Source organism: Parus major, chromosome 21 (genome assembly GCF_001522545.3).
Source record: "Parus major isolate Abel chromosome 21, Parus_major1.1, whole genome shotgun sequence".
In the NCBI taxonomy this organism is placed as follows: Eukaryota; Metazoa; Chordata; class Aves; order Passeriformes; family Paridae; genus Parus; species Parus major.
Window position 1 is genome coordinate 3141835 of NC_031789.1, and position 17185 is coordinate 3159019.

The 17185-nt window shown below is 45.0% G+C and overlaps 1 protein-coding gene across 1 annotated transcript in view; it reads left to right on the forward strand.

The window, feature by feature from the left end:
- The window catches only part of LOC107213700 (putative uncharacterized protein C1orf196), a 67104-nt gene that overhangs the window by 42505 nt on the left and 7414 nt on the right, over positions 1-17185 (forward strand). Inside the window, exon 2 of the mRNA XM_015648416.3 lies at positions 12839-12996. Coding sequence (XP_015503902.1) covers positions 12839-12996 — 158 coding nt within the window. The remainder of the gene's footprint in view (positions 1-12838; positions 12997-17185) is intronic.

Sequence of the window (17185 nt, forward strand, 5' to 3'; positions counted from 1 at the left end):
AATAGAATAGAATAGAATAGAATAGAATAGAATAGAATAGAATAGAATAGAATAGAATAGAATAGAATAGAATAGAATAGAATAGAATAGAAATGGTGTTGAAAGGGCAGCAGGAGGAGCCTGCTGGCCACCTGCTCTGCTCTGGCTGTTGTTGGAGCTGCTGTGCCCACCTAAATCAGGAGTTGTGGCAGTAAAATGAGTCAGTGGAGCCCCACAAATACAAAGCACTTTGCCAGAGCAAATCAAACTGCTGTAATATGTGAATCACTGCTCGCCCTCTGAGTCTCTCTGTTCTGCTTTTTGTGTGTGTTTTATGAGCTGCTCTTTCATTGCTTTCTTGGCCAAACTGATCCTCCAGCAAATGCTGCTCCAGCTGAGACAGATGTGGACCTGCCACTGCAGCTCTCCACAGCCTAAGAGCCAGCTGCAGCTCCAGCACCTCTGGGATATCCAGAGGAACCTCCCCAAAACGCAGTCATTTCTAGTCTTTGCTTTTCACTGGCTACCTTTGATTTTCCCTTTGATCAGGCTGAACAAAACACGTTTCAGCTCGGGCTATCAGCGTCGGAAGGTTCTCCCAGCCCAGGATTTAGCGGGGAGCAATTGGGAGTTAATGGTCCTGTGTGTGATGCTGTTGCTAAGAAACCCTGGCTTGGCTCCGAATGTCCTTTCGCAGTTTGGCCAGTTCCTCCCTGATGGAAACGCTCGTGTTTGTCCAGAGCAGGGTCTGCTCTCAGCTTGCCTGGCTCAGCCCTCGGCAAAATGAAGAGGGAATCCAATTTCCCCTGTTTTCTGCCCACTTTAGCCCTCGTTTTGTGAAGTCATGAACCCCCTCCTGCCCTTGGCAGTCCATTATGTATTTGCTGTCTGGGGCTGGCCGTGCTGCAGTGTATTCCTGGTCCTAAATGCCTCGTATCCAGGAGATATCATCACCTGGCTAGAGACACAGAGACAATTTAAAAGCATAACCCATCTGTTTTACACTGGTAATATGCAGTTTTCTCGTTGCCATGGCAAAGCTGGAGAGAAGAGCAGAGAGCGATGTTCAGGTGAGGGAACTCTGCCTCAGCACGGAGGCAGGGAACGGGTTTGGGGTCATTTTCTTTTTAATGGGGTGCAGAAATCCCTAGGGATGAAACCAGATGCCTCTGTTGTGGGAGTTTCCTTGAGCCACCATCCTCTCTTGGTCTGACATTGAATGGGAGCAAGTAAATTTGTAAGGATTTTGTATGTAAATTTGTAAAATTTTACAGGTCTGATGAGACCTGGTTTGCAGGGATGGAGTTTGTCCCAGTGTTTGCTCTGGATCTGACACCAGGCAAGCAATGTAGTCCCTCTTCCTTATTTCTGATGTGTGGGTGGAAGGAAAATGCAGGACAGTGGAGATGAAGATGGGGTTTCTAAAGACCAAGGGTGCTCCTTATGCTCAGGTTTCCCTGAGCTTTTCCCCACCCTGGGCTGGCAGAGAAATCCCTCGGGTGTCTGGAGCCCAGCATTCACCCACGTGTTGCTGATGCAGCCCCATGTCAGGCTGGCTTCTGGAACCATTGTGAGAAACTGGGAAAAAGCAATTCAGAGGAGAGACATGTCATTCTGATGTGCTGGCACTGATAAGGATGAATTCCACCAAAGACCTGAGAGCAGAGGTGGCCTCGGTGCACTGGAGCTATTCAGGGCTTGCTTCTTATTTACACAACACTATTTTGCACTGGTATTGCAATTGAGCAGACTTGGTGCAGTGCTTGGAGACAGAATCTCACCCAGAATTTATAAGAAATAGAGTAAATAAATGTGTTGCACTGTGTGGTCTCCAGTCACCCTCAATATGACACCAAAATTAGTTGATGGAACTGTATTATCACTTTCCTCTCTTCTGTCTTTTGGCCATAATTAGCAGGGACACTTTCTGTCAATCAAGTGTCAAAATTAAGTGCTTTCCCTTCATCCATCAAAATTCTGTGCCAAAGAGAGTGGTTGTTTCCCTGGGCAGCTGCTGGGGAGCAGAGCTATGGGCTGGGTTAGTAACAGGAGAATGAACTTTAAATGCAAATGTTGAGGTTTACACAGGTTTACACAGGAGCCTCAGGAAGATGAAAGGCTCTCAGAAACTGTGTCATTCTCACTGCCAGCAAGGGAAAGGAAGCTGGAGCTGCTCAGGACGGAGCAGAGAGGCTGGAGGATGTGTGGCCCCAGGGTTTGTCAGGCTGGGAGGGCAGCAGCTCAATGTGACACATTTTGGGGGATGTCCCACCCATCACGGGCTGGACACCCAGGGCTTTAGGACTGCCTTGAGCTGCCCCTTCAGGAGTATTTAAGCTCCATCCTGAAAAGCAAGTTAGACACTGAAATGCCTTGGTTACATCAGGAGCCCAAGAACTGAGGGCAGGTTTCAAAACTAAACCAATCCCTGAGGCGCTTCAGGGGGTTTTGAATGTTTTAATCAGAACCTTTTCTATTTACCTAATAGTCCATGTCACAGAGAAGAGGGAGGCTTTTAAACATCTCCTGCTGTGCTGCTGCTGTGGCTTCACCTGCCTTGCTCCTGCAGTGATCTCATCTTGGCACGGGGACACAGCTGCTGGAAAATCCCAGCCCTTCCAAGTGCTGCCTGCAAAATCCTGCTTCCCCAAACTGGTGACAGCTACTCTTCTTGTCCTTTATTCATTTCATTGCTTTACCAAAAAATCCTGCTTCCCCAAACTGGTGACAGCTACTCTTCTTGTCCTTTATTCATTTCATTGCTTTGCCAAAAAATCCTGCTTCCCCAAACTGGTGACAGCTACTCCTCTTGTCCTTTATTCATTTCATTGCTTTGCCAAAAAATCCTGCTGCACAGGCTACAGGTGAACAGAGGAAAGGAGGTTAATGCAATGTATGTTATCTCTGTCTACAGGGATATTTGGGGTTTTCACTGCTTTCAAATTCCTGAAATAAATGCCACAAGGAAAGTTTACAAATACAGAGTGAGTGATTTAGGTATGAAATCGCTCAGCCATGAATTCAAGGTTCAAAGCTAAATCACAGAAGTCAGGGAATCCAAAACAAAGAAGACATTGTTTTCTGCAAGTAGGGAAATTTAGAAACGAATTATTTCCCCCTAGTCAGGAAGAAAAGTCCACTCAGTGTCACCTGAGGCTTCCCTAAACAAAAAAAGGGAGGAGATGCTGCTTTCCCACTGCCCATCCCATTGGATACATCAGAGCTAAAAGCTCCTTCACAGGAACATCTAGAAAACCTAATAAATAAGAAATAACGATTCCAACTGAGGCAAACATTTGAATACTCTGTAATTACTATTGAATGCCCTACTTGTTTGGGTTTTTTTGCTGAAAATGTCATAGTTTTGATCAATTATCATGATCAGGTGGAATGAAAACAACATGACTGAAAGGAAATGGGAAGTGGCCACGGAGCCCTGCTAAAATTCCATCCCTAACACTGGAGGAGGATGTGCTTAAACATCATCAGGACTTGCACGTTCTCTAAAGGAAAAAAACTGGCATGTCCTTAAAAACTTGTGGGATTTTCAGTGAAAGAAAACCAACACAGAAGAGTTTGACACATTTCCTGTGTGGGCACGGGATCCACTTTGAATATTTCCAGGGATGATGACTTCACCACTTTCCTGGACAGCCTCTTCCAGTGCCTGACCACCTTTCATGTGAAGAAATTTTTTCCTATTATTCCTTGGCACTAAATTCTAAATCTGCTGCTTGCATGACTTGTTCTTACCTACAGGGAACATTGAGTCTGAAGCTGTGGATACAGAAAAAACTGATGACAGGATAATATTATTTAGGAAAAATACACTCTTTTGCCACGTTTTATAGATGTAGTTTACAGAAATAACAAGTTTAAACACTGGTCTGAAAAAATCTGCTTTATTTTAGGTGGAGATTATTCAGTTCTGGGCCCATAAAAATAAATGACACACTGAAGAAATGTGCATGTGAAGATTTTGCTTCAAAGATATAATCATGTCAGGGTTATTAAATGCTGAATATAGTCTCATTTTATCTTTATTTTCTAGATAGCTATTTTTATTTCACATAAATAGGGTTGGGGATATTGGCTGCAATGATACAAGTCAAAATCAGGCAGCAATGGACACTGGAACCACAAAATTGCACAAATAGCAACTGATCCAAAATATCCAGGGTATTGTACATCCACAAAGGTGACATCATCCCATGAGTCAAATGGTTTAGATGAATAAAAAAGGTGTGGATTTCTCAGTCCTCCAAAGGAATTGATGCTGTTTCTGTGGATGGATGGGAATGGATGAGAAGGGAACACGGGAATAAAACAATTATCAGTCAAAAGCTGCGCGGGGCAGGTGCAGATGGAACATCTGGTGTGGTCCTCAGCATCACCTTTATCTGCAGCAGGAACCAAATCCCCCTCCCAGGCTCCCTGAGACAGCTGGGTTTGTGTGAGTGCTTGATAAAACTTGACCCCCTGATCCGCCGTGCTCAGCTGAGGTTTATCAACCTGTGTTTCCACTGTTTGAATTTCAGCTTTTTCTAATGCTCTGCCAATAAAGGGGTTTTTCCTAAGATAGAATTGCTAAGCCCAGCGTTTTGTTAGTGTCACATCCAAGGTTTTAAGCAGCAGAGCTGCTCAAGAAGGCAGATCCCAAGGAAATTAACAGTATTCTCCATCTTTTATCTATGAACAAATACAGACACATGCAGGGAGAAATTTGCAGGTTGCCAGTTTTCATGACTTTATTGAAGCCTCAGAACCATTAATGTTTTTCTGATGTGACAAATCTGGTGCTTTATTTTGGTTTGGTTTTTCTTTTGTTGCTATCATTTCTGGTTAAAAGAAGTGCCATCCTAAGGGTGAAACAAAGATCTCAGGAGCTGATGCGAACAAACCCAGTGTGTTTGATTTTTACATCTTGTTTTTAAGGGTCTGGTGACCCTCTCTCATTATTGCAACCTGAGAAGATGACCAAGACAGCATTAATTGGTTTCTCAACAGCACATAAAACATAAAACTTCAGTCTCTTCTATATGTTTGGTGGGAAACAAACCAAGCTCAGCTGTCTTCTAACACTTGCAGTTCATTCGAACCCGAGAAAAGCCAGTGATTGTTAAATTCCCTTCAGGAAAGGTTTTCTTTCACCTTTGACATGAAGGAGATGGAGCATCCTGTTTGTCCCAGGGGCTGCTTGTTAAAGCAGAACAGCTCCCAGTTTGTAGCTGAATATCAGGGAAAAGCCCAACAAATCCCGTTTGGGTGGTGGCATCTCTCCTCCGTGGTGTGTGACATTTCCACAGGCTGCAGAATGTGTGTCTGCAGATGGGAACTGATGTGCTGAGGGTTTAGCTGACCCCTCCAAGATCCTGCAGCTCATTTGTGTGAGGTGGGAACCAGTCCTACCCCATCCAAGAGCTTTAATGCTCACACAGATGGGCTTCACTCCTCCAGAGCCAGCTCGCAGCAGCTGGACGTCTGATCCCGCTGCTGCTGGCACCCACAATTTCTGTTGTTCTCTTCCTTCTCACCTAAATAAAGCAGCTATTGTTTCTGGAACACAGCAGTTGCACAACCAGTGACAAATAAATGATCAGACAACAGAAAGGAGCAAGCAGCAGCTGTAGGGCCGGGTGTCACCGGGCCGTGTCCGCCTTTGGAAAGGTCGTTTTCGTTCTTGGCGAGTTTGAATGGAGTTTCTCTTGCAGGAGCTGGATTTGCTGGTTTGGCTCCATGCCTGCCACATTGCTCCAAGTTTGACATTGTTCCTGGCCTGGCAGTTTGCAGCTCTCTGGGGAATTGAGCATCTCAAATATTTCTGTAAACAACAGCCCAGCCATAAAGTTTGGAGTTTGGTTTGCTGGCGTGGGCTCTGTCAGCTCAAGGCACTGCCCAGAGCAGCAGGACCCAGCCCCAGCTGCTTCAGCCTCTGCTCCAACTCCATTTTCCCATCATAATTCTAACAGGGGAATTTATATGAATTTGGGGGTTTTTCCCCTAGAGTGAGTAGTGGGGTTTTTTATTATAATGTTTATTAGTTTAACTAATAAACATTAATTAGTTTAACTAATACAGCTGGGGTGAATTAGCAAGTTTTTAGGGATGGGATCACTTCATCTGGATGATGTTTTTGTAGCTCTAGGAAGATTTTACCCAAAGAGGAGAATATTGTTTATTTTCTAAAATGACCATGGCAGTGTTTCAGTGAGAGGAAACACTGAACCTTTTTGTTTTTAAAATTTTGGCCAAATTCTAGTGAGCTTATTTCACTACCATCATTAGCTGTGACTTAGAGCTGAAGAAACTGAAGCAAAGAAGAAAAGTCCTTTCCAAAGAGATGATTAAAAAAAACCCAGAAAGACACAGCAAAATACAACAGTTCTTTTTTCCCTGCTCAGTTCAGATACATTTTGGATCCATTAACAGGAATTTTTTTAGCAGCAGGGGGTTTCTCCAAGGAGAATATGGACATCTGTCCTCACAGACAGGTCTGGAACTCATGTCCTTTTTCTGCTCAAATATGAGCTTTTAAATGGAAAGTGAGTATAAAGAGAAATTACAAAATTTATTCCTGTGTTGTTAGATTCAAAACATATCAAAACAATGCAAAATTGACATTTTAATTGAAGTGGTTGAAAGTCCAACTCTGAAAGAAGCTTCTGCACCATAAAGAAGATGTCAGTGAAAAACTTGGATTATTAAAAAGCTGGTACCACCCTGCAGAGCTCCACTTGGTGTCATTTTCATTTCCAAAAAGGTCGGGTTTGTAAAGAGAAACTAATAAGCTGAAAAAAATGGCCAGCTTTATTGCTGAGCATGTTTTTCCTCTGGAACTCTAGTGCCATTTATTGGTCTGATGGCTTTCTTTTGCATCTGGGAAGCTCTGAGTGCAGATCTTTGCCTGTTACACACAAACCATTCACAGCCCAGAGAGACCAGCTCGTCAGTAATTACTGTAATGGGTTATTTGCAGTGTTTCTTGAAAGGTGATTGAGCCCCTAATGCAGACACCAGATATTTTTTTCTTCACTTAATGGTGTGGTAAATTATTCCTACGAGGGGGCTCATTGAATGCCTCCTTTGGAACAAGTTAAAGGCCACAAAGGAATAAAAAAACTGGGGGTCTCTTCTTAGCAATAACAGGAGAAAATATTTCTGGGGTGGTTCAGATTGAGACCTTCCCAGTGTTTGTGTAAGGCTGGGTCCTCACCAGCGTCTGGCACAGGCACATGGAGGGGGCAGATGGCTCAGGGTGGATTTTCCAGCTGCAGAGATGCAGGACAGCCTGGATCTTTCAGGGTTTTCAGGGGAAAACGCAGGACAGCCTGGATCTTTCAGGGTTTTCAGGGGAAAACGGGCTCTGTTTGCTCTGAGCCTTGTGATCGTGATACCCACGGGCATTGCAGATCAGCCTCTCATCTGGGTGGGAGGGAGAGGTGTTAAAGCAGTGCAAGGCTGGCTCCAGAGAGGGAAACAGGTGGGATATTAGGAAAAATTTACTCACTGTAGGGGTGGAAAGCATTGGAACAGGCTCCCCAGGGAAGTGGTGGAGTCACCATCTGTAAAAATGTTCAAAAAGCGAGCACTTTGTGGTGTGGCTTAAAGGGCACAGGTATCTCCCTGAAAGGTGGACTTGGTGATCTTGGGGGGCCTTTTCCAACCTTGAGAATTCCATGGTTCCATGACTCTGTGGTTCCATGAGCTTGGCTTTTACAAAGAGGGATTTCTTCTGCTGCTAAGTGAATAAATTAATTGATGTGTCCAAATGCAATTAGCAAATGCTACAGCAGGAAAATCTTCCTAATCAGAATCATCAATCTGGCAAAAATGAACTGTTGCATGTCTCACACGTCCTCTTTTTTTTTGGACCCAGCAAAAAACACATCAGTCAACCTCAATAATATAAATAACACCAGGCTTTATTTATCATTTAGCTGTATAAATATCTTACTTTTGCACATTGTAGTATCTACATGCCATAGCCCAAACTGCCCTGAATTTCCAGGGCTGGCTGTTTTATGGTTCCAAAGGCAGGACTTGGAGCTTTGACAAGAATATTCTTGATTTCTCCCCAAACCTGTGCAGATAGAAGTTTTTGCAGGTGAGGATGAGGGATTGTAAACCTGTGGGCTGCCCAGACAGGGAACCTTCCCTTCTCACCTCCTTTCAGGGAATGAGAGCATCCCTCATTATTCATGGGGCTGAAGCCACAGAAGGTTATATTTGACAATAAAAAAAAGAATCCAAGAAATTCAGCAAATCACCTGAGCAAATCAGATTTACCTACTCTATGAAAAGAGGCTTCAGCTGGGAAAAATACAAATCCAACAATTCAATTTGGGTTGTCCAGCCTGGAGAAAAGAAGATCTCTGTGGGGAGATCTCAGAGCTCCTTCCAGAGCCTGAAGGGGCTCCAGGAGAGCTGGAGAAGGATTGTGGACAAGGGATGGAGGGACAGGACACAGGGAATGGCTCCCACTGCCAGAGGACAGGGCTGGATGGGATATTGGGAAGAATCCTTCCCCATGAGGGGGATGAGGTCCTGGCACAGTTGTCCACAGAAGATGTGGCTGTCTCTGAGTCCCTGGAAATGTCCAAGGCCAGGCTGGACGGGGCTGGAGCAGCCTGTGGGAGGTGGCCCTGCCCATGGCAGAATGGGATGATCTGTAAGACCTCTTCCAGCCCAAACCATTCCATGATTCCATAGTGTGGGAGATGCTGGAAGGCATTTGGACACTCTGGAGCCCCTCATGCTGCCGAGCCCCGAGTCTGGCTCTGGAGTGGCCCTGCAGAAAACACGGGCAGAGCTCAGACAGGGAGCCTGAAGGGCTCTGAGTATTTTCTTTTCCTCCCTGCAGAAGCAGCCCCGTGGCTGTTACTCGAGATCTTTGGTGACATTAAACACTAATGAACTGCAGAATTTGCCCACACACATCCCAGAGTGTGCAGATGCTCCGAGGGCCTCTTTAGGTTTCCCTGGCAGCCCGGAGCCGTGAGCGCCGCTCCCTTGGGACTGGTTTTCAAAGGGTCCATCCACACAGTGCAGCTTTCTGACTTGTCTGATCCCCAGTGGTCACACAGAAGTCAGATTTAAATATCTTCTCTATTTCCACGTGCCAGAGTCTGCTGAGGAGCCCAGGAATCCTTACGTGGCCTCCCTTGATAAAATTATGATCGTGTCCGTCCTCTTTCATTTACTCACTCCTGCTGCCGAGAATTAATTTTAGACTCTGCTGGCTTTTGTCAGTAGATCTCAGGATATATAATCTATGCTTTATTTTATTTTGTGCTCATCTGGGCAGTAGCTGGAGTGTATAAAATGGGGTCTCCTGGAACAACTTTATTGCTTCAGCCTCTTCCTCGAATGAGTTTTTGGCGCAAGTATAATTTTTCCCTCGTCTCCGACAGAAAGCAATTTCCTTTTTCCCCTGCACGTCCTTCAGGCTCTGGTGATTCTGCCCTGCAGAAAACCAACTTTGTTGACCCCTTTTTGCTTCTGGGGGTGGCCAATTGCCCTCACCTGAGCCCCCCAGCCCAGCACATCCTCTGTGACAGCAGCAGGCAGAACCCCTGCCCCACTGAGGGATTATTGGATCTCTTTCTGGGGTGACGTCAAAGAGCTAAGGGAGGATTGCTATGGTTCCTTCACCTCTTGAAATTGATCCTCTCAGTGAGGAAATGATGAAATTGGAATGGGAAAAGCTGGGATGCTGACAGGACTTTGACAGCTGTAACTTTTATTTAGCTGGTTGTCTCGCTCGCAGCGTTACTGATGTGTTACCAACCTCGAGCCAAGGGGAGTGACAAAGCAAGAGAAAGGTGCTGTCTTCATTTTTTTCTCCCTTTTTTTTTCACTTTAGGAAAGTGAAAAGTGAATTTAAAGATACAAGAAGTATCTTTTAATCTCCACTGGACATACCTGTGTTTATATCTGAGATTCTTTTTTTTTTTTTTTTTCCTTTAAGAAGAATTTGGTGTTTTCACAAAGAATTTTCTGGGTTGGTGGAAGTGTTGTTCAGCAGAAATGTCTGAGCCCTAACATTGTGAGAGATGAAGGGTTTGCCTCATTAGCCTTCTCCTTTAGATTTTTAGTGGGCAAAAGGCAGGAAGTTTCTCTTGATTTAAATGAGAAATACCAAATTTCTTCTGCTTATAAGAAGAATTATTTGGAAGCTGTGTTGCATCCTGATACAGAACTTACAGAAAAATAGTGTCAGGAATGGTTTGGTCTTTTCAGCTTTGTTTTCACTGTGTGTGTAGGCTGGAGGTTTGGAAATGCCTCTTTTACTTTCATGAGGAAGACTCAGAGGATTTTATTTTCCAATGCAGTTTCCATTGTGTTCATGGGAAAAGATTTGTTTTGCTAAGCAGAGTATAAACACAGCACTGTGGCAGATCCCTCTAAAAATTGGTTCAAGTCAATACTGATCTGCTTTTCCCACATTCCTACTTGAAAATATTTTTGCTGATTCCTCTGGCATCTCTCTAAACCTAAAGAATTACAAATGAGAGAAGCATTTGCCCCCCCTGAGCTTCATGTGCCACATCCTGCTCCAGCAGCACTAAACTTCCCAAACAGAAAGAGAAAAAATATCAGAGAATGGAGAGCTCTAGCTTCAGATGAAGAGGTTGGAATAATTTAGGATAAATATAATTTAGTTTGTTTTGAATTACTTTAAAATCAGAAAGCCTGGGAGAAGTTCTCCATGTACCAGTTTCTGGTCACAGTCTGTAAATCTGGAAGGGAGCCATGAGCTCGAGGAGAGCTCTGGTGTACATTTGTATTACTGAAAGCAGATGTGGGCTTAGGGCTCCAGCCAAAATTTCAGAGTCGGAAAAAAATGATCTGTCCTCAATTCCTCATGGGTCAGAAAGGATGGGATGAATCAATACTGGTGCATTAGTGCTGGGGAGATGGCTTTCAGGCCTGACATGTCTGATAGAGATGCTAGTTCAGTCTGGAAGTGATAAGAAAATCAAACTGCTGCTGCCTGCGTGCCCGCTGCTCTCCTGGAAGGAAAACTGCAGCTCCCTGGGCTCGAGGGGTGGTGTTGTGAGCACTTATGATTACAGCAGGATTTGTTAATGGTCACTCAGAGAAGCTCAGCTGGTTTCTCCCACCCCTTTGTGCCACACTGCTCCCCAGGCTCCGTGTCCTCCTCCGAGCATCGCTCCAGAGGTGTTTGTGTCACACAGGTGAGGCTGGGCTGCCCTGGGACAAACAGGATTGTGGGGAGCACGAGTCCCCTCCGACAGTACAATTGTTCTACAGTCAATATTGGCCCTGGCACAGGGTGCCCAGAGCAGCTGGGGCTGCCCCTGGATCCCTGGAAGTGTCCAAGGCCAGGCTGGACAGGGCTTGGAGCAGCCTGGGACAGTGAGAGGTGTCCTGCCCATGGCAGGGGGTGGAATGGGATCAGCTTTAAGATCCTCTCCAATCCAAACCATTCCATGGTTCATTGTGTGATTCTGATTTATGGTGTGGTTTAAAATGGGCCCTCCATCAGAGTGAGCCTCAAACCCCTTTTCTAATAGCAGGAGGTGCAGGAACACCCTGAGCACTGGGAATCCTCCCAGTCCCCTCACCAAGGGCATTTCCAGGCACAGATTTTATTTTTTTATTTTAATGAAAAATAAACCCTCTCAGCAAGGAGGATTCTGCTCTTTCCCTCCTGCATAACTGTGATTTGTTATGGCCCTTTTGTCTGGGGAAGATTTGCTCCTCAATGAGTGGTTTCTGGCTAATCTTTACTACTTCAAATTTTGTGGTAAGATCTTCTTTAGACAGAACTAGGTCGAGTATATTTCAATTGCCTCGTGTTCTTAAGATCAGTCTGTCAGAGAGTCCTAAATAACACATTGCTTTATTCATAAACAGCCTGAGCAAGCCAGGATTTGCAGCACGTTCAGGGTGTGACAGTGATGTGTTACTCTGAGCTTATCAAAGGCCTCCACTGCCTGAGCCACCAGCAGAAAGAAAATATACTGAAGAATTATTTGGACCTCATTTATTTAATGAGCCAGCAGTAAAAATGATTCCTCCAAACTCAGGATGGTTGAAAAGCAAATCACAGAGCAGATTTTTCAAATCCGTAGCAGTCCAGAGCTTTTCATTGGGTGGAAATAAATGTGACCATTGGAAATAAATGTGACCATTGGAAATAAATGTGACCATTGGTCCATATATAAATTGCAGCTTCATAAAGTGTATGAAATTGCTGGGGGATTTCTGTGGGCTGTGGAGGTGGTGATTTCTGACTGAGAGCAGAATCTCATATAATACCTGAGGTTTGAACCCACGAAGGAGAATTTAAAAGATTAACAGTGATTCAAATACCAATAATCACAAAGAAAGAAAATGAGCAATATTTTAGTTGTTGCTCTGACTCACTCCTATTCTAGCTAATAAAAAGCCATTTTTTCCAGCTTGTGTCCTTTGTGCTGTCTGGAGTTGTGGTTCCCTGCACATCAGAGGGAGCAGGTCTTTGGGCTGGGAGTCAAGAGAATGACTTAATATTTTTTTCTTATTTTCACTTTAGCCATGACTTGTTACTTGAAATTAGAAACATGATCATAGAATCCTGGAATGATTTGGAAGCTTAAACACAGCCTCATTCCCACCCTGCCACGAGCAGGGACACTTTTTACTGGACCAGGTTGTTCAGGGCCGCATCCCCATGTCTGTCTGATGCCTTTGCTGGTTCTCCCAGGAGAATCCAGGGAAGGAAATGTGATCATTTATTTCCATCTACACTTTTCCAGAGCAAATGGCACTCATCTCAAACTGGAGAAATTATATTGGCTTCCTCCAGCATGGTTTCATTCCTGCTTCTTGCTTTCCCTCTCTGTCTCCACAGCTGTTGAATCGCTGCATTCCTTGAATGACCAGATCTCCCATTTCATCGTCAACAAGTCAAAAACCCTGGATGAGGATGAAGATGCCTTTTTGCCCAGTGAGAAGGAATCTCTGAAAAGTGCCATGGTGCTGATGAGACACCTCCTGATGGATGCACAGGTAGGAAATCAGCACACACAGGTGTGTCAGGACGTGGGGAAGGCACATTACATGGATCTGGAGGAATGAGTCTTTTTTAGGTGCAGTTTTAGCAGTGGAGAACATTAATTGCTGACTCTAAAACTGATTTTGACTTCTGAAATCTGCAGCTGTGGGAAGAACAGCTCAGTGCACAGAGATGTGCAGCTTGTGCTGGGGCTGAGCCTCAGATTCAGGGTTTAAAATGGTTCTTAATTTTAGGAGAAAATACAGCAATGTACCCACTGATGGGGATACAGCAATAACCCCATTGATGGGAATCCAGCATCAGCACTACCAAAAGAAAATCATCTGTCCACTAAGCATCTGTGCTGAATGTCAGTTTTAGGAGTGCCAGACAACTGAGCTGTTGGTTTAGCCAAGCTCTAAAATGCCAGTTAAAAGTCATGAAATGATGTGCAGATGTTTCTTTGTGCCTTTGCTGCTTCGACAAAAAATCTCTTTCTCTGTAGCTTTGCTGTGTTGAAGTATTTCCTTCAGCCTACAAAAACCACCCTTTGAAATATTAATTGTATTTATCTTTTTATATTCCCTTTTGGTCTTTATTTGCAAAGCCTGAATGGAAAAGAGCTTCTGTCAGAGAACTCTTTTGAAACCTGGTGGTCTCCTCTCCCTTCTGCTCTGGCAAGCCCTAAAATCAGGCAAAGGAGGCTTGAGGCTGTCCTGAGATGATCTGAGCTCTCCAGGACTGGGGATGGCCTGTTCTAATTCCATGTTCTCCCAGCTGGAATCTGATGGTTGTCTTATTTTATCTGCTTCTCTCACTTTCAACACCTTTGGTCCTGATTCCTTTGGCTGGCAGGGATCCAGCTGCACGTGGGGAGTGGCCTGGGGATCCCTGCTGTTAATGGCAATGGTGTTTTAATAAATATTTTGTGCTTGCCCAGGCTTTGGAGCACACAGGGAGTAAATCCTTCCTGCTGTGCTCAGGGTTTCATCTCTGTGAGGATGGGACTGATCTCACTTTGACACATCTTTAACCAAGTCACCTCCATTTACCCCAAACCACCAGAGTTAATGCTGCTGATGGAGAGCACAAGGGTGTTTTTGGATTGCTCCCACCAGTGGGAAGAGATTCTGTAGATTCCCCTGCAGGTGGGAATAAAATCACAGAATCCCAGAATTCCCCAGAATCCATGGAAAACCATGGAATCCTCCCAGTGCAAGGCTCTGTACAAAGATAAGCTGAAATCCAGTGCTTGGCCCTTTGACTCCCCTCTCCTGGCACGGACCTGATTTTGACTGGTGGATAATTTGAGGAGAGAACATCCAGCTTGAAATTTTGGGCAGAAAGAGACCTTAAAGCTCATCCCATTTCACCCCCTACCCTGGGCAGGGACACTTTCCACTAGACCAGGCTGCTCCAGGTATTTGGAATTCCTCTGGGGAGTCAGGCATGAGATGCTTACAGGTATCTGCATGTGGCAGATAATAATAAATATGGGGCAAAAAGGTACCTATTGATAATCCCCTTGTGCAGGAATTCTATTCTTAGCACCCAAGAATTGCTTTCCTACTTATCAGCTGTCCTGAATGCATATTAATTGGTGCCTGTGATAGAAAGGCTGATTAGGAAATGCTAAGAACAATGGGGAAATGTCAAGTGCTCCTGTATCCTCATGATGCACCTGGATCCCTTCCCAGAAAGGACAGGTTGTTTTTCTGCCTGGGATTTTCAAGCTGGAAGAATGACAAGGTGGGAAGTGGTAGTGGTGAGTAGAAGGATGGAAGTTAACAGGTGATAACATCCAGGGGAAAAAAAAAATCCCAATAAAATAAATCCTCTGAGGAATGAAAGAAACATGAGGCTGGCAGGAATATCAACAGGAATATCCCCAGCAGTGTGTGAATATAAACACGTGCTAACCCTGACTGCAGAGTGCCCTGTGGCTCTAATCACACAGGAGGAAAAAATATCACCAATGCAATTATTTCCCTTCCCTCTTTGCTTCCCAGTTAGTGGTTTTGTGGGAAGATGGAGCCCTGGAGCTCTAAGCAGTATTGATTGTGTGAGGCACTGTACAAAGATAAGCTGAAATCCAGTGCTTGGCCCTTTGACTCCCCTCTCTTGCCATGGACCTGATTTTGACTGGTAGATAATTTGAGGAGAGAGCATCCAACTTGAAATTTTGGGTAGAAATCAGCTGGACTGCTAACCCAGCAGGAGTGACTGGTCAGAGGGGACAGTTAATGGGCATTTCTCACTTCTCTGCCACTATTAATCTGCTCTGAAAAGGGAGAGGAGGTGTGGGGGTGATGCCTCGTGCCTGCTGCCCTTATTGGACACATTTTTGGAACTCTGCTTGGACACACACCAGGAGATGTTGCTGAAACAAAGGTTTCGGGTCCACCATGGATCTAACTTTGATCTTGAGTCGATTTTAGACTTAAGATGAATCACTGAACCAACACACAGAGATTTCTGCTTTGGAAAACACCGAGGGCTTTTGAGGGAGGCTGTTCTGGGGACCCTGTGCATCTGGCTGTGAAGGGGCAGAGCCCTGCTCTCTCAGCAAGGTGTCACTGGGAGCACAAAGGACAAGGATGCTCATCAGAGTGGAGAAGAGGAACCACAGCACAGAGGCACCAGGGAGCCTGCCTGGGGTTTCACAGCTGGATTTTCTGATAGTTAGAATGTAGATTGTGCCCCTAAGCATCAATCCACTCCCTTCATATATTAGGCCATATTTATTTCTCTCTTGGCTGCTTGGAAGAGCCCTGTTTTCTCAATTTACTCCACTTTTCACTGATTTTAATGCCTCAGTTTTGTGGTAGTAGTGTACAAGCAACTGTGACAGTAGTGACTGTGGCTTTATAAGGGAAATTAGAGGTCACTTCTTGGTAAACACAGCATGGAGAAACAGCTCTTGAGTGGGGGAAAAAGTTCTTCTCATCTCCCATACCAAATGGGTTTTCTCCATGGAGAATGGGGCATATTTTGCACTCCTCCTGGCTAGAGAAATGGCACTGGTGGCAGACAAGGTGGCACTGGTGGCAGACAAGGTGGCACTGGTGGCAGACAAGGTGGCACTGGTGGGAGAACTGCACTGGTGTGTGTGGTGTGGGCTGGCTGAGGGGCTGCTGATCCATCAGCCCCATCAGCAGCCTTAAACTGCACACAGGGAGAGGTAATAAGCTGTGTGGAGTCTCTCAGCAATAGGCTGTCAGCTCAAATTCAGCCCAGGGAAGACAGTGATTTAATGAAAGTCATTACAATCTGCAGGATCTCTTGACCCTGGTGCTCTCCAGCCCTTGCAGCCCCAGGCAGGGTTTTCTCCTCACGGCACCCCTGGTCCCAATGTTGGCTGGGCTGGGGTTTTGTACCCATTCCTGCTGTGTGTCCCAGTGAAACAGAGAAATGAAGAATTAGGAAGCATCAAGAAATGCTTTGACTAAAAGAGGGGGTGGGGGGGAGATGACAAAACCGTGTGAAATGCTCACTGCTCCCACAGACAGAGCAAGGCTACAAGGCAAGGTAAAGAGCTGGAGTGTGCAAACAGGATGCAAGGACAAAGGCACCATGGGATAAGGGGATTCTTTGGACCCCTAAGCCAGGAGAAATGGTGTCAAAGTCCAAAAGATGGTCAAAGGACTAAAAGGAGGATGCACAAGGCGAAAAGTCCAACTGAGAAAAAGATCTCTTACTTCATCCCAAAGACCCCCAGACGACCCCCAGAGTGACCAACATGGAGCAGTGAGCAGCCACAGAGAGGCGTGGAGCTGGTTTTAATATGAAATGGGGACAGGGGTTAGGAAATGGATCTGTATTAGGTGTATTGTGCAACCCTGGTTTGTAGAGAATAAAATGAGAGGGGCAAGTCTCCAGGGTGTGAATGTTTTTGGAGGAGCTATCCCCCATGACCCTGAATAAATACATACCAGCTCTTATAACTTACTCTGTGGGTTCTAGAGCTTTACTCTGTGGGTTATAGGGTTTTCTTCTATGGGTTATAGAATTTTACTCTGTGGGTTCTAGAGTTTAACTCTGTGGGTTATAGGGTTTTACTCTGGGTTATAGAGTTTTACTCTGTGGGTTCTAAAGTTTTACTCTGTGGGTTCTAGAGTTTTACTCTGTGGGTTATAGGGCTTTACTCTGTGGGTTCTAGGGTTTTACTCTGTGGGTTATAGGGTTTTACTCTGTGGGTTACAG